The 23,890-nt window shown below is 37.4% G+C and overlaps 1 protein-coding gene across 3 annotated transcripts in view; it reads left to right on the top strand.

Moving 5' to 3' along the window:
- The first annotated feature begins 467 nt into the window (after positions 1 to 467).
- Positions 468 to 23,890, top strand: part of IFT80 (intraflagellar transport 80) — a 31,743-nt gene continuing 8,320 nt past the window's right edge. For 2 of the 3 annotated variants that reach the window (XM_032119766.1, XM_032119768.1), the window contains exons 1-15: positions 468 to 668; positions 1,903 to 1,975; positions 2,527 to 2,748; positions 5,249 to 5,359; positions 7,191 to 7,259; positions 10,686 to 10,795; positions 11,089 to 11,178; positions 13,311 to 13,448; positions 19,466 to 19,645; positions 20,818 to 20,936; positions 21,423 to 21,497; positions 21,948 to 22,111; positions 22,635 to 22,699; positions 23,110 to 23,245; positions 23,586 to 23,733. In XM_032119766.1, coding sequence (XP_031975657.1) covers positions 1,939 to 1,975; positions 2,527 to 2,748; positions 5,249 to 5,359; positions 7,191 to 7,259; positions 10,686 to 10,795; positions 11,089 to 11,178; positions 13,311 to 13,448; positions 19,466 to 19,645; positions 20,818 to 20,936; positions 21,423 to 21,497; positions 21,948 to 22,111; positions 22,635 to 22,699; positions 23,110 to 23,245; positions 23,586 to 23,733 — 1,664 coding nt within the window. In that variant the 5' untranslated portion in view covers positions 468 to 668; positions 1,903 to 1,938. Of the gene's footprint in view, positions 669 to 795; positions 867 to 1,902; positions 1,976 to 2,526; positions 2,749 to 5,248; positions 5,360 to 7,190; positions 7,260 to 10,685; positions 10,796 to 11,088; positions 11,179 to 13,310; positions 13,449 to 19,465; positions 19,646 to 20,817; positions 20,937 to 21,422; positions 21,498 to 21,947; positions 22,112 to 22,634; positions 22,700 to 23,109; positions 23,246 to 23,585; positions 23,734 to 23,890 lie in introns of those variants that run through there. The other variant, XM_032119767.1, reaches the window with a different exon arrangement.

Genomic DNA, 23,890 nt, shown 5'->3' on the forward strand with positions numbered 1-23,890 from the left:
CAGGCTGGGACGGGAGGGGCCGGGCCCGCGGGTTTGAACGGCACCGCCGCCCCCGCCCGCCATCTTGTGTTCGTTACGGCAGGGAGGGGAAAGCGCCCAGAAATCCGCCGGGAGCGGCTTTTTGTGGGGAGAGACGGAGGGAGGGGAGATATCAGGGGCTGAGGGTGACACGGTGACACTGCCCCGCGCCCGTGCCGGCGGAGAAAGGGTTTAATTTTAACTTTAGAAGTAGGTCAGTGGGCGGCGCTTGGTTGCTGGGCGGCGCGCGCCAGTTTAAATATAATAAAAAAAAAACCATAAAAAAAATTTTAGAAGCGGGAAAAAAAAATTAAAAATTGTGACAGCGCGGCGATTTTGAAGCGGGTTTAATTAATTAACGGGCGGCGCCGTGGCACCTTGGGGGGGGGCGGGGGGGACCCGTGAGGTGGCGGAGGAGGACGAGGAGGATGCAGTCTCGCGAGAAGTCGCCATAGAGACGGCGGCGCTTGGCGGCGGGGGGAGCGGGTCCCGCCGCTCCGGAGGCGACGGTAGCGGGAGAGGGAGGTGGGATCATCCCGGGGTCCGCCGGGAGCGGCAGGCGGGATCGTCCCGGGATCTGCTGGCAGCGGCATCCGCCGGGAGCGGGCTCTGGCCGCCGCTCTGCGCGCTGCCTCCCGCTGCCCGCGCAGGTAAAGGCGCGCTGGGGAGGCGGCGGCCGCCGTCGCCCTCCCCTCGGCTGAGTCACCGCCGCGGTGGGCGAGAGGGTCGGGAGCCGTGACCCCCGGCTGGGCGTGGGACGGACGGATGGAGGGGAGGGAGAGCTCCGGGGGACGACAGCTGAGATCCGAGCGGGGAAGCCCCGACTCCCGGCTGCTGGCGGCCCTGAGGTGGGGGGTGGATAATCTGCTTCTTGGAAAGCTGGAAACTGAGGGAAAAGCGGGTGTTGGCACGGCCGGAGAGCGGGCGGTGGGGACCGTGGCTGCCCCGAGAGCGTTTGGTGTCTCCTTCTCCGTGCCCCCGTGCCGCCGGCTGCTTTTCCTTCTCAGCATCCCCCCCATCCTGCTGTGGCATTCCTTCCCGGTGCCCCCATCCTGCCGCTGTTTTCCCTTCCCTGCGCTGTCCCCATCCCGCCCTCCTGCTTCTCTGTCCCGCCCGCTAGTTTTCCTTCCCGGTGCTGCCTCATCCTTCCCTCTGGCTTTCCTTCCCTGCGCTTCCCCCATCCCGCTCTTGGCATTCCCTGCTCTCCACACCCCGCTCCTGCTCCATCTCCTCCGCCGTCCCTGATCCTCATCCCCTGGCCAGCAGCTCCGGATGGGAAAGGGAGGAGGCGTGAGGCGCTTTGGCTTCTCCGAGCCGGGATAATTCCTGGTTATTGCCGCATCTCTCCTAAAACTCCAGCGGAGCCGCTGCTGGATTCCGTGGGAGTTGGATGTAGGGAATACGTGGGCTGGTAGTGATGGATGTACCTGTGGATGGGCCCAGGGTGGCCGTTCAGCCTTTTAGCGGCACATGCAGAGCAATTAAAATGCATTAAAAATGATCATAAAGTTCGAGGCTTTGAAAAGAAAATATCAGGTTTTCCCTTCCTGGCTGTGTCAGCACAAGGAAACTCCAGTGCTCCAACCTCTGATGTTTCATACTTGATCTTAAAGGTCTTTTCCAACCTTAATAAATCAAGGATTCTCTGTTCACAGCATCATTTTTTATTTAAGTTGTCCATATTCAGTTGGATAATGGGAAAGCAGAATTCCCTTTAAACTCGAGTCTTTCTTGGTGCTTATTTTTCCCCAGTACTGATGTACTATTTCTTCAGAACTTTTTATTTTAGTGGTATTGTCTTTCTTTTTAATTTTGGCTGCCTATGTATGCATATATATTATGCTAATTATACATACTTATATATGTATTTTTCTTTTATTACAGTTGTAACACATGGTTTTAATGCTCTGAACAACTGAGATGAGACTGAAGACTTCCCTTTTAAAGGAGCCAAAACATATCCTTTGTCACAGAAAAAAAACTTAGAACACCACGTTCAAGCCCTTCCAGAAAGTATTTTTTATTGTTGCAATTACAGTAAAATACTGGTAAATTGCAGATGTCTTATTTGCCTGTTTTTCCTTTGTTCCTCTTGTCGTTGAGTGCAGCCTTTAAGGACAGTGTTTTAAGAGATATTGAACACATATATGATGTGGTGTTAATAATCCAACACCTTTGAATGATAGCTGGGTGTTTTGAACTTGTATTTTGTACTAAGACCTTTCATTAGCCCGACATTTTAGCCGTGTTTTGATAACTTTACATCGTGATAAGAATTATATTTTTACATGGTAGTTTGCTTTATATTTGGCTGAATTTTTACCAGCTCTTCTTGGCACATAAGAGCAAAAAAAAAAAAGAATAATTTTTTTTTTTATATAGAACATTCCAGGCAGTCTTAAAATAATCTTCCTGTATTGTCCCTTCAGTTTTGCATAGCTGAGATGGGATATTTTGTCAGCTTATTTTTAAGAGTTAAACGTTTCATATTCCTTAATTGAATGAAACATAAGGAATTGGTGAGCTGTGTGGGATGGACAACAGCTGACGAGCTCTACTCCTGCAGTGATGACCACCAGATTATGAAATGGAACCCTGTGACCAGCGAGACCACTCGAGTGGTGAAGCTTCCAGATGATGTTTATCCCATAGATCTGCACTGGTTTCCCAGAGGGATTGGTGGGAAGAAGCAATCCCAGGCTGAGAGCTTTGTTCTGACAAGTTCTGATGGTACAGCAGTTTAAAATATTTATTGTTTCATACCCTTCAGTGCTCGTGTCACTCAAATACAAGATGTTATTTGGGCAACAAGAAGCTTTGAGGATTGCTTGGGGTGGGGTTTTTTTCCTTTCTCCCCGAAATGATTTTGCACACAGCCAGGTTTTTCTTCCTGCATGAGTTTTCCTGCACCAGCTTATTCCTGCAGTTTTCCTGCAATAGCCACTGCCTCTCTGTGATAAAGATTCCTCAACCCAATGGAAAAGGAGCATAATGTCTTTAAAAGGTTGCATTAATTCCTGCTTGAACTGCAGATGTTTGAAATCAGAACAAATGTAAATTTAATCCCCTTGAGTTTTCTTCTGAAATGCATCTCTTGGGGGATATTGTTCTTTTACTTCCTATTTACGTTGGTCGTGTTGCTATTTTTTAACAAAAATGAGGAATATGTTTGGCTTTAACCTTCAAATTAAGCACAAATCATAAGTGATTAGAATTTTTTTCATCTTTTATTGATAATTTTATATTAGGTCAGCATTTAAGAGTGCATGGAAGTTAATGAACAAAACATACATATTTTATATTCTCTGTTGGATAGGCTGGGAGTCTCTCACTGGAAATTCCTCCAAAACTGGGGAGTAATTTTCAGGTTGAGGAGAGTTCTGGCTTCAGTACTTAATAAAAATAAAGGAGCAGTATTTCACAAATGGGAGATGTAAAGTAAGGTTAAATTGAATCACTTCTACCTACTCCAGGCACGTGGCTAAAGTTTTCCCTCTTTCTGTGTAGTAAGTTGTAACTTGAAAGTCTCTGTTCCCTCAGTGTTAAGCTGAAGAACAGAAATCCATGGAAATGGAGAAACCGCCATGTGGGAATGCAATAAAAAAAGCATTTGACTGTCAGCAATTGTAAATTCCCGTGTTGGAAAAGCAAAGAAGTTGCAGAAGTAAAGGTGATATCCATGAAAACTTGATCTCCCCTGTTCTGCAGAGGGATTATGATACAGTTTTAAGGGATGATCACTTTTTTTCCAGAGAATTCTGGAAAGGTGATCCTGCTTTTACACGTGACCATGTTCTTCCCTGCTCAGCTACAATTTTCTCTGTTTCCCTCTTTGGAAGGGGCCTTGTGAAAGATGTAGGAGCTTGTGGAGTGGGAGAGGATGCAAAAGATTGGGAAAAGAGTCAAATGTCGAATGGATAACAGGATTTTGTCCCATACTTTGACCTGACCCATTGTTTTCTTGGTATTTCGACCTCTCCAAAGCATTCCCAGTTGCCTGTTCTTCCATTGGAATTCCATTTGTCTCTTATGTGTTGAGGAATTGCTTACAGAACTATTCAGGGATTCTCATTAGGTCAGTGGACACTGTTGTTTCAATCGATAAAGTCCCACGGAATTCTTTATATCCTGAAAAAAGTAATGGCTCTGAGGAGCTCAGCCACTTCATGCTGAGTGCTGTAGGTGATGGCATGGGAATATTCCTAGTCCTGGGACATTGCGTTTAAGGATTCTCCAGTGAAAAAGGTCTTGGATACAGATGGGACGAAGACACTGTGCATGGAACAAGGAGATCAGAAAATAAAAGATGTTTTTAATGTAAAAGCAGAAAAGGCCATTTTGGCAACTGATTTGGGGAAAAAAGCGTTGAATTCCTCTGAATCCAGTAATGGCTTGCACATGAAACAGGAGAATCTCAGACCTGAGAGGTGTTCTGTACAATAAGTGATGCATTAGTTAGATAAATTCTCTTTTGTGGTTATCAAATAATGGAATGCATTAAATGAACACCCCGGAAGTGTTGGATGGGGCTTGGAGCAACCTGTTCTGTGGAAGGTGTCCTGCCCATGGCAGGGCTGGAATGAGATGGGATTTAAGGTCCCTCTCAACCCAAACCAGGCTGGGATTCCATGATACTTTAAATTATCAGTTCAAATAAACTGATTTATCAAACCATACTTCTTCATCAGTGTTAAAAATCTTTACCTTGGAAATCTTGCATGGGCAGAGGCTTGGCTGGATGATTGTGCCAAAAGTTCAGGTCACTCAGGAACTTGCTTGTAGTGGTTCAGTCTGGCAGTTTAGATCAAATAATACTAAAATAATATGATTTTAAAGTAGTTACTTTGAATAACTGGACTGTTCATTTTTCCAAGCTCTCCACTGTCTGCTCTTTGCTCCAGTTTAAATTTGATCTTCCTGGATTTAAGCAGCATCCCTTATTTGGGAAGAAAAACTTCCTGATCCTTCTGTTGAAATCATTACAAACTTTGGGGTTGGCTGCTGTGGAATTCCATCCCAGCTCCATCATGGAAGCAGGAATAGTTCTGATTTTAGCTGTGAAAAACAGTTGGATGTTTTCTTTGTACTGTTGATTTCTTGGTTTGTGAGTGTGTTTTCAACAGAAGGTAACAGCACTGCTGTAATAATACATAATGTAATGCAATTAATGATTTAATATATAATTGATTACCTACAATTATATGAATTACACACTGTATCTTTCATTTAGGGAAATTCCACTTGATTTCCAAGTTAGGAAGAGTGGAGAAAAGTGTGGAAGCACATTGTGGAGCTGTCCTTGCAGGAAGGTGGAATTATGAGGGAACAGCCCTGGTCACAGGTGAGCATTCCTATATTAATGAACTGCTTTGAAAACTAAAATAATAAGCTAATTATTTTTGGTCTTAATTATCACTGAAGTTGTTATCACCTTGTTTACTAGGAGTTCATTTTGCACTATTTAATTAATGCTGTTTAACTTAATGTTGCCTGTTTTAATTAATAGAAGTGGTAGTAAAAATATTTCTCTTTTTTAGTTTATGTCATCCAATCTGCTTGAAAGGAAATGTTTTAATATCAGAGTGCTTAGATGGTTTTGTGGCTGTTCTGAACTTCAGAAAGGAGAGTATTTGATTTCTTTTTTTTCTATCTGTTCCAAGGAGAAGTTGCTAAGTTGGTACATTTATATCCCTGCACGTTCGGCGTTTTTTAGCCAAAGTTTACTGAGGCCTCAGTGATCTTGAATATTCCTGTCCTTTTATTCCTTAATTATCAGTAATTATCACCTGCAGCCTGTCTATATTGATGCTAGGAGAGTGGGCCCACAATTTTTTCATCCCTACACCCTTTTTTGTCCTAAATCTTTTGCTAATTAGTTGCTTTTGGCATTTTTTGGTCCAAAATTCTATCTTGGTGTTAAGAGAAACTGATGAAATTCCCTGTGCTGGACTCCTTGCTAGGATTTCTGGTGGTGTCAGCCTCCTCTGCAGCCTCCTGCTGATGGAGGACAGCTGATTCCTCTGGACAAATTCCAGCTCAGGCCACCAGAACTGAAAATAATTTTGGATCTGCTCATTTCCAGACCCTGAAATGCTGCTTCAAGGAACTCTGTCTGGCCTGTTCCTCTGAAATCCCAGAGGGACAGAAATATTGTTCGTTTTAAAGACAGCTTTGCCTCAGGAACTTCTCCAAAGACAAAGTCAAAATTGTCTTTTGAATCCCTTTTTTTTATGAGACTGCATAACACTGACACTTTTTTTGGGAGTGTGGGAATTCATCACCACTTCCAGTTTATTCTGAGAAGATCAACTCCTCTTATACCACAACTGTACTTGAAGGAAGAGTAAATAAATCATTGCTACTGCATCATTTAAAATACATTTATGGCTGTATTTCAACAGCATCAAATGTACACAAATAAGTTGTTAATTTTGACGGGGTTTTTTTTTACATTTTTTAAACATTTAAAGCTGTCTTGGCCAGATATAAAAAGCAGATATATGGTAAATAAATGACCTTTGAATGGAAGACTCCATTAAGATCTAGGTGTACCTTTTTCCTCATTAATTGAATCTGGGAGGCCTAAATTGAAGGGCCAGAGCATTTTAAAAATGACACCACACCAGGAAATCTGTGCTGTTAATAGAGCCCTCAGTGTGTTGGGTAGTGTTTAACAATTTAATCTTCAGTAAATAAACTGAGTTATTGGGTAGCACACAGTTATGGCAGGAAATTGAAGCTGTCCAAACAGAGTTATCTTTCCTTTCACCATTTATCAACTGTGAAACCTCCAGTTCAATCCATAAAATCTGCTCCTGCTCCCCTGGGGCTCCTCAAACTCCTTTAAGCAGCCTCTGGGCCACTGAAGGAATCAAAAATACAGAATGTGGGGTACTTAAATTGTGATGGACTTTGCATTCCCGGGAGCAGCTTCAGAAAAGACTTGAGGGATTTTCAGGAAAGGAAGATTTGTTGATAGTAACAAAAGAACCATCTTAAATATTTTTCCTTCGTATACTTCCTAGTGCATGTTTGAAAGACTAAACAAAAGGAATTCACCTGGAAGAAAACCTGGATTTATTTTAGCTCAAGTGTTTTTCCTGAGTAAATACAAATACATTTGTTAGACTGATTATTGCATTGAATGTGCTGATTTCTGTGCTCCTTTTCAGTTGGGGAAGATGGCCAAGTGAAAATCTGGTCTAAAAGTGGAATGCTGAGATCCACTTTAGCTCAGCAAGGTGAGTTCGTTTGCTCAAAGCTCCATCAGAACTCATTCATTTGGGTTATTCTGAAATGTATTTAAATAACAGACCCTAAATATGGCACTGATGGCTTGTTCAAGGGAGTAAGGCCTCAATTAAAGTTAAATGTAAATTACAGTTGCATTTTAATAAGGTTTTAAAAAAATGTTTCGATTTTCAAATTAAAAGTATTGCAATATTTTTGGGCAGCAGTCTCAGTCCCACCCTAAGGATTTGGTGCCATTTCAGTGAAGATCCTCAGCTAAATTTTGTTTTTCACACTTCATAGATTGAGCCCATGTGACCTTCTGACATTTTTGAAGAAACCACATGCACCTGGGGTTGGGTTAAATGTCAGACCCTTATCTCTTTCTGAAACAAATTATCTGAATTCTTTCAACCTGGGGAAGGCATTTTAACCACAGCAGTGAATGTAAAATGTATTTCAGTTCTTCTAAGGAAGTTCACATGTACATGCAGTGTTTTTCAAGTAAAAAGCTAAACCAACTGAATGAGAATTTTTAAAAAAATTAAAATTGAAGCACACTTTACTATTTCTCAGTTTATGTTGTCAAATTTTTTTGTGTATAACTGTTGAGGTTTGAAAAAGCCTATGAAGTAAATGATACGCTGTAGTTTGAAATAGGAATTTTCACCCGTCTCTGCAAGTTTCTGGTGCAGTACAAAAGCACCGAGTCTCCATGGAATAACTGTCACCTTGTATTTGTGTTTTCAACAAAAAATCATCTGAAACCCTTTAAATTCAGAGTCAGAATCCCGCAGCCCCCTTTGGAAGCACTGCCATAGCTGGGATCAGGACAGGATTCTGCGGGAATGATGATGTTTCAGGGAGGTGCATCGTGTTCAACCGATTTTTCCCTTTCTTTATCATCATGAGAACTGAAAGGATTCCCATTGCCAACATTCCTTTGCCTCATTCCACTCTTTGTATTAGAAATAAATTCTCAGGCTCGTATTTTGGGATGATGATCCATGTGCCTGTTCTATCCTTGGCCTTTATTCCTCCTTGGATTCCCTCAAAATGCTTCCTTTTGTACTCCTTGTCCTTACCCTGAAATATTACATTTGGGCTTCCACAGTCCACTGATCCATTTTGATGAGGAAACTTTTTTCCATGATCTCTCAGATAATTGTGTTGGGAACCCACAGGATTTTCATGGAGTAATGGAACAGTTTGGGTTGGAAGGACCTTAAAGCTCATCCCATTCCACTCCTTCCATGGCAGGGACACCTTCCACTGTCCCAGGCTGCTCCAACCCAAGCTTGGGCACTGCCAGGGATCCAGGGGCAGCCACAGCTTCTCTGGGAATTCCATCCCAGCCCTCCCCATCCTCCCAGGGAGGAATTTATTCCTGATATCTATATTCTCTTGGAGACACCCTCACGAGATCTAAAATTGTCTGAATTAGTGTTCCTCCTCCTGTGACAGTCCAAAATCCCACACAAACTCTTGGAATTACCAAAGTCTCTGTTGTGGGATAAGAAGCTGGATCTTCCTCCTTCAAATCCCAATTTTGTGCCTTTCTGCCTGCTTTTCTCCCTGAGTATTCCTTCCTGCAGTGTTTATCCCTGCAGTGTGTCTGTTCCTCGGAGTTTTCCAGGGTGTTGGCAGTGTTCTCCCAACCCAGTCCTTGTTAAGTGCAGAAGGAAATGAGTTAACTCAGCTCCTGCTGTTAAGCCCTGGAAATTGTGGTTAAGTACTCAGGCATCATAAAAAAGGGAAACATTTGGTTTAAATAGAAAAGTCTTCTGATTGTTAAATCAGCATTAGAACAGGACAAAAAAATTGAGTTTTATTTAGAATTTCTGCTCCAGCTGGTGACAGAATTTATGGCATTTTCAACAGGAACTGCCAGGAGGAAAACAGCCAGTGCCACATTTATTTAATATATGTTGTGTTTCTGTGACTTGTCTGCTCTGATGGTTGACAAGTTAAAAAAATCTTTCATAATTCTGTATTTTTAAGTAATAAAATGCCCTAAAAGAAAATATATATGAAGTACAGAAATCTTCAGGAGCAACGACACCAGGTCTCAATTTAGAGGGTGAATATTTGGGAGCTCAAATAGAGTTTAACCGTAATAAAATCAGCTTTTTGCACAGAGAGAAGTGGGGAGATATGATTTTAGGGCAGTTGGAGCAGTTCAGTCACTTAATTATCTAAATCTTATCAAAACATTCCCATACAAAAATATTCCTGGGTCATTTTCTGAAAGAGAAAATGCCAAAATTGTCATTGAGGATTTTGTCTTGTAACAGCATTTTTAATCCTTTTGGGGTTTTTTATTACCATAAAGTTACATTTAAAATTGTTTATTTGAACAATTTTAATTCAGTTGCTCAGTTTAATAGTTGGAGATTCTTTTTGCTTAACTTTCTTAGTTTTATTTCAAGGAATCAAGTAGCAAAATCCTTTGATTTTTCTTCAGAGGAGACAATCCTGTCAAATAATGTGGAAAATATTTGCATAGTTGGCAAGTCCGACTTTTTAAAATTCTTTTTTTTCCTTGGATGTTTTTCCACGTAATTTTTGCTTTATTCTGTTTTCAAAAAATCTAATTTGAAAACTGGAACGTGATTTTAAAATGGAACAGTCAGCTTTATTCCAGATGAAAAATTCTGGGAGTTTCAATGTAAAAAAATTTCAGTTAATTGGGAAAAAAATCTGTGAAGTCTCTGGGCCAGTTTTATTTATTGTCATTTATTTTGTAAATTATTTGTGTATGGGATGGTTGGGGGTTTTGCATGTGCAGCAAAACAAAAATATGTGTTAATTATGGAGCCTACATATCTTAAAAAGAATGATTTAGGTGTAATACAGAACTTTCTACCCACATTTGTGTTCAGTCTCACAATTTGGGGTGAAAAGAATTGGTTTTTGCTGTCTCTTGGTGAGTGTTATTTTGATTTTCTGTATGTCTGGAGTGACAGTTGTGGCTTAAATTGCAACAGTAGATAAAAGCTGAATATAAATACAAAATGCAGCTATTTCCTGTTGGTTTTCTGGACTTGTTTAAAACTGCACACTTAAAAGTTGTAGAAATTGATAACGTGGTAAATGGCAATAGATAATGGGGTTTGAGAAACATGTAATGTACATTTATATAATACAGTATTATTTACATAGATATTTAATATAAATTCAATCTATTTTCTGCAATAATTATGTAATATATTTTATGTATCCTTCCATAAATATGTATTATATATAAATATGTTTTATGTACCACACATTATTGTGTTTTATTATCAAGATGATATCTTTTATTATTAAAGTACATTAGATTAAACAAATTTTAAAGTATTAAAAGGACAGGTAATGACGTGCCTTGCTGTAGGAATTCCTGCAGGATTTGTTCAGCCAAGCCCCAGGAATGTTTTCCATGTTTTCCATGCCCACAGGAACACCAGTGTACTCAGTGTCCTGGGCACCTGACTCTGACAAAGTTCTCTACACCTCAGGGAAGCAGCTGATCATTAAACCCCTCCAGCCAAATGCTAAAGTTTTGCAGGTACCATTCATAATCTGATGAATTTTTGGCATTTATTTGCATAAAGAAAGATACAGAAGCCTTTCCCTTTTCACTTGGGAAGAAGCAGTTGTTTAAAGCAGGATTTTAGTGCAGATTTTTGTCCTTTGATTCTGCCTTGTTCAGGCTTTTTTTAATTTCTTTTTCTGCTGAATCATAAAATCGTTAAGGTTGGAAAAAACCTGCATGATCATCAAGTCCAATGAATGATACATGTTAAAAATAGAAGTTGTCAGGATTGTTGCATCTGTTTAATTGATTTTTTTCCATTTCAGTGGAAAGCCCACGATGGCCTGATTTTAAAAACTGACTGGAATTCAGTGAATGATCTGATTCTTTCTGCAGGGGAAGATTGTAGATATAAGGTGAGTTCTGCTTAAATTTTAACTACCTGACCAAAGAAGTTATTAGATATCCTGAAATTTCTGAATTTTAATCTGGAAGCCCAAAATGAAATGAGGAGTCTTTCACTTTTCAAGAAGAAGTTGTATTATTTATGCATGCACTTCACTCTGTGTAGTAACACAAAATTACAATTTTTCTTTAATTTTACGGATAAAAATCCATAAAATGGGAGTGAAACAAAAAGAAAAATATGTAAAAATATAGAAGTGATCATTTGAATTAATATAAGATGTGACATATCAAATTAGAGGAGCTAAAGCTGCTGTTTGCTATTACAGGAACATCAGTGAATCCCTCAGTGAATTTTAAAATATATTAATATATATTTGGATGCAGAAAATAAATTAATATAATCTGCATCCAAAATACAAAGCACATTTTGTGTTTCTTCCCTTAAATAAAAACTGATTTTTAAATGTATCCTGTGTTTGGTTCTGTCATTTAACTGTGTAATGGCTGTGATAGAAGATATACTTACGAAATTAAAAAATCCAATAAATTATTAAATTGCTGTGTGGATTGGTTTCCTGGTATTTTGTTGATTTCCATAAAAATCTCTTTTTTTTTGGAAATTTGCAGAGGAGCCTCATGAGTACAAGCAGAATAAACCTTGTGGCTCTTTTACAGACTTGGGGTAATTTACAGGGAATAAAACTCAGGGGTACAAAATATTTTATACAGAATATTTTGTACAGAATTATGTGACATTTGCCATGGCAAAAAGCAAAGTCTGTTGCATTAAACAAAGCAAGACTGATTAAATAATAATATATATGTGTGTGTATATATATAGTTACACTAAATTAGCTTGGACAATTATTTCTACAATTTCGATGGTCATGAGGGAAAATGATAGTTCTGGAATAATAAAAATATAAAAAGTATATATATAAAATAAAATATGTAACTATAATATAGGTGGTTTTTCTAGTAACACTAAACTTGGACAATTATTTCTACAATTTCTATGGTCATGGGGGAAAAATTATACTTCTGGAATAATAAAACTATAACAAGTGTATATATAAAGTAAAAGTGAGGTATAATATAGCTGATTTTTCTAGCTACACTTAACCATGAGGGAAAATGATAGTTCTGGAATAATAAAAATACAAAAAATATACATGTAAAACAAAAGCGAGCTATAATACAGGTGGCTTTTCAAGTTACACTGAAAACATGGGGGAAAATTATACTCCTAGAATAATAAAAATACAAAAAAAAATATATGTAACAAGAGTGAGCTGTAATACAGGTGATTTTTAAGTTACACTGAAAACATGAGGGAAAATTATACTCCTGGAATAATAAAAATACAAAAAATACATATGTAACAAAAGCGAGCTATAATGCAGGTGATTTTTCAAGTTACACTGAAAACATGAGGGAAAATTCTATATATATATAACAAGAGTGAGCTATAATACAGGTGATTTTTCAAGTTGCACTGAAAACATGAGGGAAAATTATACTCCTGGAATAATAAAAATACAAAAAAAAAATATATATAACAAAAGCGAGCTATAATACAGGTGATTTTTAAGTTACACTGAAAACATGAGGGAAAATTATATATATATGTAACAAAAGTGAGCTATAATACAGGTGATTTTTTTAAGTTACACTGAAAACATGAGGGAAAATTATACTCCTGGAATAATAAAAATACAAAAAAAAAATATATATAACAAAAGCGAGCTATAATACAGGTGATTTTTCAAGTTACACTGAAAACATGAGGGAAAATTATACTCCTAGAATAATAAAAATACAAAAAAAATATATAACAAGAGTGAGCTATAATACAGGTGATTTTTAAGTTACACTGAAAACATGAGGGAAAATTATATATATATATAACAAAAGTGAGCTATAATACAGGTGATTTTTTAAGTTACACTGATAACATGAGGGAAAATTATACTCCTGGAATAATAAAAATACAAAAAAAAAATATATATAACAAAAGCGAGCTATAATACAGGTGATTTTTCAAGTTCCACTGAAAACATGAGGGAAGATTATTCTTCTGGAATAATCAAAATGCCCCCAGAGTGTGCTGCCATGGGTGGATATTTCAATTTTGCTGCAGGTTTGGGACAGTTTTGGCCGTGCCCTGTACAGTTCCCAGCCCCATGAGTATCCCATCACTTCTGTTGCCTGGGCTCTGGATGGAGAATTGTTTGCTGTGGGATCTTTCAATACTTTACGTCTCTGTGATAAAACTGGGGTGAGTAAAACTCTGCAAATAGGGGTGGAATTGTCCAAATTTATTGATATCAGAGCAAGTATTCCTCAGGATATCAGTGTACGGGTGGGTGTTTTATTAACAACAACTACTTGTGATTGCCAGCACCTTGTTGCTGACCAGAATATTTTATTTTTAATAATATTTTGCCTTTTAGGACATGAGGTTTTTACCTAAAAGCACAGAGCTCACAAACATGTCTTGTGGTCATAACTAATCATAAATTGCAATTTTTAGCCATAAAAAGGAGTGTATAACAATAACCTGATAAAAAAGGAAGAACCATGCCCTGCACTTTTATTATTTAATGATCTTTTTTTCCTTTGAAGGTTTACTCCTGAATCATTTTTACAGGGTTTTTTTCAACCTGGTCTCCAGTTAAAATGAATTTAATGCAGTTTCAGCTCCCTTCATTGGTGCTCTGAGTTAGCACAGATTGATCTCATTGTCTCTGTGGGTTCCTTGTGGTTCTGCACATTTTTGTTCAGATTTTTTGCAGCAAACTTTGATTATTTGGGACTTATATTGTCCCATTTTCTAACTCTTTTTCTCATTGTGTTTGTTGCTCTTTTTGGGAAAAAATTGCCGTGGTGTTTTGGGTGTGTTCAGTCAGGGATGGTTCCTCTCCCCATGAATTTGGAGTGTGTATTTCAGATATTTTAAATTCATGAAGAAGAACCTCTAAAGATTATCTGAGAAGAGGCATAAGGATAAAGTCCGAGTTTTCATATTTCACTTTTTGTAGTGATTCTGATTTCACTGATACTCACTGACAGTGTATAAATAGAATTCAATTACAAGTTCCTAAGTAAAATTTAATTATAATTATCTTGAAGGAAAAGTACTCAAATGCAATTTTCTTTTGCAAAGTGTCAATTTGCTGATTTAAATTTTTTTTTTTTTTATATCTCCAGATCTGTTCTGTAATTTAATTTACTGTAAGTCTGGGTCAGACTCCTGCTAGCTGAGAACCAATAATGTTTTAATCAGCATTTAATACTGAACAGGTTATTGGGAATTTTAATGCAGACAGGTTTATTTCTTGTCTAAAGTAAAGATTATTTTACCTGGTTTATTACTCAACTCTGAAACAAAAATGAACAGTAGCTGGTGCCAGATGCTTTGTGTATTTAGCAGCTCCCACTGATAATTTATTCTGTCCAAATTCAGGATTTTGGATGTAAATAATGACATTGAATGTAAATATTGACTGAAGGAGTGGCTGTGCTGGAATTGAGGGAGAAGGAGGATGGGATGGAGTTTGAAGAGAACCAGACCTGGCTTTTCCTGGTCAGCCCAGACACTTTTATTGTGTCTGATGTAATGGGGCTGCATTGGCAAATTGCTCTCCAGGGAGCCATCAGGACAATAAATATATATCATTAACTCTTCTCTGGCATATGTGTTCACTTTGGGGCATAATTAAATTAAATTCTTGCGCTCTGTGCTCTTTTCTCATTTTCTTTCTATCTCTCTATGATGTTCAAGCAGCTTCATGGTAAAAAACAAACTTAAAATAACATTTTAAGTTGTATTTCTTTGTTAAAAAAGCACTGTTGATTCTGTAGCATTTGAAGAGAAATCATATATTTATATATAAAATAAATTATTAAAGCTGTCCTACAGGCAGGTTGTGTTCCCAGGGCCTTGGAAGTGTGGAGAGATCAGTGATAAAAAAACATTAAAAGTGAAACACTGGTCAAATTACTGATTTTAGTTAATAAATAGGGGCATCCAATTTTTATTTAAGTAATGCTGAATGTATTTATGCATCTTCTGTTAATGATTTATTTACCCTGAATGGGGATTGATCAGTTTAATTTGATTTTTTTGTTTATTTTCCAAATGCTCTCTGCTCTTCTTCCTGAACTTTTTTTTATCTGGGGATGTTTATCTATAAATTGATGTTTATTTGACTGCTAAATCCTGCCCTTTGCTTTACTCCTGTCTTCATCACTCTGCTGAGCAAATTCTATGTAACAAAAGCAATTATTTCCATTAATCCATAAATTTTTAAATTATTTTATACATTCTTCAAACTTTTTCTTGTATTACAGAATAAATTTTGGCCATTTTCGTACACTGTCAGTTTGCATATTGGACTGATCCTCTTACGTTTTTATATTCTATCAAATTTTGCTAGAAATTCTATTAAAAAGATGGAATATTGCCTGATAGCTTTGGAAAATAAAACATTCTGCAAGGGTAACTATTCCTCAGCCCCACCCCATTTAAAACCAGTGGAAGTCTGGTGCTGTGGCTAAAAAATACTGAGGATAGAAACCATCCAGGAATATTAAAACTGCAGTGCAGCAGGTCCAGAGAAGCTCTGAAAATTACTTAAATGTTGAGCATTAAATGATTTTTATTCAGGGCAATAAACTGTGTGATTAATTTTAAAATTAATATAATTTATCCTTAAAATTACCATGATACTGATATTATACAGATATAAAATAGGGAGCAAGCTTCTGGAAATGAATGTGTGCAGCACATTTGTACAATACATATTTTTTCTATCATTCTGATAGAAATGAACTTTCCAAAACTAGAGCACTAGAAAATCCCAAAAAAATCTGTTTTCTATGGAATTACAGCTGTGATCCCATTCCATTCAGTTTTAGTCTTGTGCATTTGGCAGTGTAAAAAGATCAGGTGATTTTTCTGCACTGCCCCTGTTTGATCTGCTTTTACTGTTCAGGATCCTGAATTCTTTGCAGCTCAATAAAAGCAAAAATATTATGGATAGGTTTCCCATGGAATTATGCTGTTGAGCAACTCTTTCCAAGCTGGCATATTTTAATTTATTGGAATTGGCTAATACAACTTCTGGAAGAAAATTAAAGCACTTGGATCACCTATGGAAGTAATTCTTTACATCAATATTTCGTTTTCTGAGGGGAAGAATTTATAGGGGACAGTTTGGCATCCTATTTTAGTTCTTGGGTTGGTAATTGTGGGAATGTTGTTGGATTTCTGGACAATTTTAGGTATCTTCTTTTGGGGGTTTATTTTGTAATGTTGAGCTGATTTTCTTACCTCCAGTTTTCCAGATTGGTTCTGGGTTAGAGAATCTTGTGTGATTTCCTGTGGGGATAATAATAGGTAAAATAATAATAAATAATACATAAATCTAATACTAAATATATTTCTAAACCTGATATTGTGAAATAGCAGTTTAGTTTATATTCAGTTCAATATCAGAGGAGTTCTATATATAGATATATTACATATATATTTCCAACCAGCTAATTCCATAGGTGTGTGCATCTTCAGGTGGTCCCAAGTGTGGATTTCCTTTGGAAAATGACTGTTAAAACCTTGTAAGATCCAATTTGACAGCTGACATCAGCATTCCCTGTTCAGAACTCCTCACCCTGGGAAGCAAAATCCAGCCAGGAACATCCAAGTGTCCTTTGCACAGCTGACATCAGTGTTGCTCTTTTAATTTATACTTTATATTATAAATTGTTATTATTTAGTTTATTATTTCTATTTATTTTATTTATTTTTTAATAAATTATTATATTTTTAATTTATAAATTATACCTACTTATATATAATTTATATAAAATAAAATACTCTCTCTTCACTATATTGTTTTAAAAATGGGTATGATGTGTATTCATTTATTGCTTTCAGTCCAGAAATTGCTGATTAAATCCCTCAGATTGAGTCTTGGAGCATCAATATTCCAGATGTGGAAGCCTGTCCTCGTTCCTGGGACAGAGTTCTGGGAATGTGCTCCTTGAAATCCTTTCAGCCACATCCCGGGAGCCAGAAATGGGAATTGAGTAGGAAGTCAGGCAGCATTTAGGGACTGCAATTCTTCAGTTTTACTCAGTTGTGCAATCAGAAAAGGGAAGCTCAAGTTGCTGCTTTTATGTATTTATTTAACAAAATGAAACTTTCAGAACTCCTGGGTTTGTTCTTGAGAGAATTCAGTGAAAAATTAACGATGGCACAGGAAAAGTAGAACCCAAAGTCTAATAGTGCATTAATGTTGGACCAACATTCATTCCTGGAGTCACAGTCAGACCTTTCCTACAAAGAAAATCAGTGTATTTAGGAACTACACAGCAGCTATTCCAGTTTTTTAATTCTTTCTATTTAAAAATGAAGAGCTGAAGTGATTTTTCTGGTAACATTTTATGTCCATGATAAATGCAGCAGACATCTGCAGGGAGCATGAATCACTGGAGTGGTCTGAATTACGCAGAGCCTTCAAAAACAGCTGGAAAATAAAGCTTTGAAATGGCTTTCTCTGGGTTTTTTTTTTTAAGTGTAGGTTTTAATCTGGAAATATTTGAATGATTTTCAATGACCTGAAGAAAAAAAAAGTTTATAAAACAAAGTAATTTTGGGAATGGATCCTGTCAGAGCTGCAGCGTCTCTGCTTTTCATGGAAAAGTAGCTCCAAAAAAACATTCCTGGAGCCCTTCAAGTGGTTTTTAATTGATGGTTTGATGCCCTTTTATTCCTTCTGGGTGGATCCTTGATCCAAGGGAAATGACCTCGGAAACAGCCGGGTCTGGCTGGGAGGATCCCAGGGCTCAGCTTGAAACAACTTCTTCAAAGTGTTCCCAGACAGATCCCAGCTGGGAAAAACATCTGGGATGGAGGTCAGGGAGAGCCTTCTCCCAGTGCTGGGCACAACATTCCAGGGCTCTTCCTGGCCGTGGGAGGAGTCAGACTTTAATTATTGGGACTTTAATTACTAGAGAGTGTTTGGGGCTGAATTCATGCTGGCCAGGCAGAGGAGCAGTTATGGACTGGTCTCCAAAAATTGGAATTTCCTTCCCAAGTGCAGCTCACACAGACAGGGAATGATGTGGAAGGTGAAGCCTTAAAATTGAGGCTTGAAAATGGAAATTCAGGCAGTGCCAACATCACCTTTCACTCACCCTGATGTGTAAAAACCAGCTTTAATTCCACTCAGAATTCCCAAACCAGGAGCACAACTGGGGTTGAACTTCACCCCATTGAGTTCCCTTCCCACTGAACATTTTGAGTCCAACCCCTTTATTTTACTCCACTTTTTGGGATTTCCTTCGATCTAAATCATATGAAGACTTCGTGTGAAGGACTTAATTTTTAGGGGTTTTATGCTCTGCAAAAGAAATCAGTATTTGAAATATGCTAGAAACATCAGGTGAAGATTTTCTTCCAACTGTCCCCCTTTTCAGATAATTTCATGTGTCCAAAAGTCAATCCAATGTTTGCTTTTAACTTTAGTCACATGATTTTTATTATTGAATTGCTCCTTAAGACATCAAATATATTTGAATATTCAGGTAGTTCTTCAATTACTACGTGGTTTTTTTAAATACTCTATTACATAAAGAAGAAATAATTGAGATTTGCTTCTTGTTCTAAAATCTGCTTTCATATCTTCCTAAAATTCGCTAAAAAGATGATTTAATTTTTATTTGTCATCCATTTTCAGGGAAACATCTCTGGAGATTCAGGGTGATTGGTGTGATCTCTATTTCTGAGATGCAGGAAATAAAAAACAACTGTCTTAGTCTGCAAATTCTCATTTTTGACAAGGATTTATTAATAAGGGTCTAAACTTCAGAGGGGTCTCATGGATAAGGCTGGGGGAATTAAGAATAAAAGTCTCTGCTGGAGGAAATTTTTAATTAATCCTTCATGTGGACAGTAACAACAGAGTGGAGAAAATACCATTATTTCTTAAGCACCTTGACTTAATTTTATGTTGTGATTGCCTGGATTTATGAATGAGAGTACACTTGCAATAAATTGTGAGTAGAAAACTGGTATCTGATGTACTTCAGGCATATTGACATTTTAATTTCTGCTTTACCTGATGCTTTTTCTTCGCCAGAGTCTGACTTAAACATCCAATCCCAATGCGATAAAAACTTCATTTATTGCTGCGTCTTCAAAAACCCCAACCCTGCAAATGTGTTTATGACGATAAATGACTTCTAAAAAATACAGGATAACTTGAATTGTGATTTTCTCTCCTTTTCCAGTGGTCTTATGCCCTGGAGAAGCCCACCACTGGCAGCATTTTCACCATTTCCTGGTCCATCGATGGCACCCAGCTGGCCGGAGCGTGTGGGAACGGCCACGTCATCTTTGCCCACGTGGTGGAGCAACACTGGGAGTGGAAAAACTTTGAAATCACCTTAATTAAGAGGAGAACCATGAAGGTAAAATCACATCAGAGCTGGGCAGTCTGATCACAAAGCTTATTTTAATGCAAAATGGGAATTTTGAAGTTAATTTGTGTTCCCAGACACTGACTCACGACGTTCACTTTCTGGGATAATAAAGATTTCCGGCCTTCCACATTTTCCAAATTACAAGTTTGCTCTTTTCAGCATCAAATTCCTAATTAGAAACTAAAATGGTTTTTTCTTTTCATGTTGGATTGGGTGAAGTTGGAGCAGCAGCAGTGCTGGATTTGAGTCTGGGGCAGTGGGTGGGATGTTGTGAGTCAGAGTCTGGGAACACACAGCACAAATCAGGTAAAAATTCCCAGTTTTTTCTCTCATTCCCAGACATCGACTCGTACCAGATGGACTTGGGAATGATCTCCATGGGATTTAAATTCTATTTTTGAATATGCAAAGACTGAGGAAGTGTAGCTAACCCTGAGTCAGGACTCATTTTTAATTCTGGTATTTGATAGTGATTTTATTCCTATATATTTATGTAGGAAAATCCTACAAAAATGTTGCAGGTGGATGTTTTTCCTGAGTATTACAATGAGTTAATGAGTGATGCTGTGGTGGACGTAGCAATTAATATATCCTTGGCAATGGTTTCTGGGCTCTTGGAATAATTGAGTTCAGACCTTGTTTTGCAATTGGTGAATAATGGAGAACATCAGAAGGAAGTTACCACCCTCAGAATGGTGACATCTTCAAAAAAATCCCCCAAAACCCCACAAAAAAACAGGATACTTTTTTTTTTAAGGTACCCCCTTGGATTTTTATCTCCCTAAAATCTCTTGAGCTGTAAAATCTGTGTTGATTTGAGGCAAATTCTGATTTTCTTGAGCAGGTTTTAAGCGAAATAACAAAACCAAAACCTGGCCACCCAGCCTATCTCCTGAATTTCCTGTGCTTCCAACTGTGGAATCATTAAAATTCTAGAGCTCTGCAACATCTTCATCCCAATCCTGGGTATTGCTGGATTGTTTGGATGGGATCACTGAAGTGTTATTGCAAATACTCAAATCATCAACGACTGCACAATCTTAAAATGGGAATTTTCAGACCTCCTCCATCTCGGATGATTTTCTCAACAAGAGCATGTCACTAATCAGTTTTCCTTTCAGCTGTGTTGTTTCATTCTGTGGCCCTTTTCCTTTGCTCAGGTGCACAATGTCATCAACGATGCCGTGGATTTGTTGGAATTCCGGGACAGGGTCATAAAGGCCTCCTTGAACTATGGATATTTGGTGGTTTCCACTTCCCTTCAGTGTTACGTGTTCTCGTGAGTAACACTAATTCCTCTTGCTCAGATTTTGTGGGAAAGAGTGGCAGGAACTTGATTGGAAGCACAATAATTAAGTTAAGGTTTAATTAATGGAGATTTTCTGCTCAGGAATATCTGCTCAGTGAACGCTGATGCAGCTCTAATAGGGCACAAAGACTCTCTGACCTCCAGATCACGCTGAAAGAGTCAGAAATATTTTCAAAATAAAAGAATCCATATAAATATCATTTTGCTGGTTTTTAAGGCTCCTGGGGCAGCTGCTGCTGGTGGGAAGGGATGAAACCATGAAGGCAGAGGTGTTATTCCACCGTATTTTGTGCTTCTCAGTGTTCCTTGGCTTCCTAAATGCTGTTAGAAGTTGGAAAACCTCCCTTTTAGGAATATTAGGTGATCAAAAAGATGGGTTTTGCTTTACTGAATCCAATTTTGTGCTTGAAATACGTGAAAATTAATGATTTTAATGCTGATTTTTTATATTTGCAGGACAAAGAACTGGAACACTCCATTGATTTTTGATCTAAAGGAAGGAACTGTGAGTTTGATTCTACAAGCAGAAAGGTACCTGACTTCTTAAAATGTTCATTATGAACATAATATAATTATTAAATGAATAAATAAATAAATTCAGTTATTATATATATAACAAATAATACATAAATGTATTTATTTATATATAAAATAAATACACTTATTTATTATATGCATAGATATAATGAACATAATAAGCTCTAATTGAAATGTTGTAAATAAACAAGAAATACCCAGATAAAATCATGAATATTTCACATAATAAACATTTCTTTTGGCAAAAGATAATATTCACATTAAAACCAAACTTTTCCATACAGAACTTCCAGAATATCTTGGAAATGTAAAGCTTAGAAATGATGGAAACTGGAAAAACAGTTGCAGGATATTAAACCCGTTGTTGAAAATATGATTTTTCTGTATTACTTGGTGATTTACTTCTTTGTTGTTCAGGTTTTTTTCTTTTTTTTTTTTTTGTAGGCATTTTCTTCTTGTAGATGGTGGAGGACTTTATTTATATTCCTATGAGGGCAGATTAATTTCCTCTCCAAAATATCCAGGCATGAGAACAGATGTTTTAAATGCCCAGACAGTGTCCTTGAGCAATGACACCCTGGCAGTGAAGGACAAAGCTGATGAGAAGGGTAAATTCTGGTTTATTTGTTAGAAAAATACATATATTTATTATAAAAATGAATTAAAATTGATTTCAAAACTTCAAGAGGATGGTTTGGCTTTGAACTTCCAGCTGATCCGTGGAATATTTACAGAAAATACTTGAGTAAGTTTTTACTCTCTGATGGGATTTTTCAGTCAATTTTCTCTCTTTCTAAACATTTCCATTCATTGAGTTGTGGGTTAAGATTGAGTCAATCTGGTATTGGAAATGTGGATTTATTTAAATTCTGAGTGCAGATTTTTATCAGAACTTGGTGTCATTTCTGTAAAGCCTCATTTGAGATAGGAAATGAAAAATAGGGATAGGAGGTGAAAATTCAGTTTTTTATACGATTCTTTTTTTCACCAGAGTGTGAAAATCACTGGTAAAGCTCACACAGAATATTTTATCCACTTGCACTAAATCACACTCAAAAAAATGGAATCACTGGGAAAATCTATGGAAAGCTGCTGTTTTAATTAATAAAGCAAATCATTATTTTTCTTCAGTTATCTTTATATTTGAAGCTTTATCTGGGAAGCCCCTGGGTGATGGAAAACCTCTGACCCACAAGGTAAAGTGAAGGATTTAATGACTTTATTTTACTTAGAAATTAAGGATCACTAATGGGCTTCCTCCATAATGGGACTGAAAACCCATTAAAGGTTTTAAAATCTTAATAGAATGGAGCTTTTCAACTGACTTTTAATGCTTTGTGTTGTCTTCAAATTGTTTTAATCTTCATGAAATTCAGTTTATAAAATCACAGAATCATGGAATGGTTTGGGTTGGAAAGGACCTTAAAATAATATTAATTCCAGCCCCATTGAATGATTCATTCCACAGGGAAATGACACAAAAAGTATTTTCTCAGCCCAGTTTATCAAAGAGTTTTCTGCTTTGCTTTTAGGGAAAAAAATCAATTTGAATGTCCAGACATTAAATTTCCAAAATAAAATTCAGAGATTCTTTTCCCCTTTTCAGACAGAGATCGTGGAGATTGCTTTGGACCAGAAAGGACTTACAAATGAGAGAAAAATAGCTTTTATTGATAAGAACAGAGATCTTTTCATCACCTCAGTGAAAAGGTTTGGGAAAGAGCAGAAGATTGTCAAAATAGGTGAGAAAAATTCAAATTGGTGTTTGGGAAGATGCTGGCAGGGAAACAGATTTTTATCTAATGCAAGAGACAACATTTTGCTTAATTAATAGTGAAATTGAACTTGAAAAAAAAACCTGTGGCTTTTATATGATAGAGCTAGAAACAATTTCAGTACATTTTATCTAAATTCTGATAATTTTTCTGTCAGTTCAATGTAAAGCAGCAGTTAAAATGTTACAAACTTGGGGTTAAAAACTTCGAGAAACAACCCAAAAGGATGAATAAGCCCCCTTTGAGAATTCCCTTTAGTTTGAAGTTTCTCATGGCAATGTCCATTATTTCTTGTCTGTAAATGAAGGGACAATGGTGCAAAGCTTGGCCTGGAATGACACATCCAACATCCTGTGTGGGATTCAGGATTCCAGGTTCACAGTCTGGTATTATCCCAACACAGTCTATGTGGATAAAGATCTTCTCCCAAAAACTCTCTATGAAAAAGATGCCAGGTAAGAAATCCTTTTTAATCCAAATATGATTTAACTATTTTCCTCCTTCCTTAACAGATTGCGGTCAGGAGAAGTAAAAGCTGGGCTTGCAACTTTTTGAAATTCTCCTGTTTCTTGATTAGGAAATGGGGCAAAAGTGTTTTATAAGGAAAATTAT

The sequence above is a fragment of the Corvus moneduloides genome, chromosome 10, assembly GCF_009650955.1.
Source record: "Corvus moneduloides isolate bCorMon1 chromosome 10, bCorMon1.pri, whole genome shotgun sequence".
In the NCBI taxonomy this organism is placed as follows: domain Eukaryota; kingdom Metazoa; phylum Chordata; class Aves; order Passeriformes; family Corvidae; genus Corvus; species Corvus moneduloides.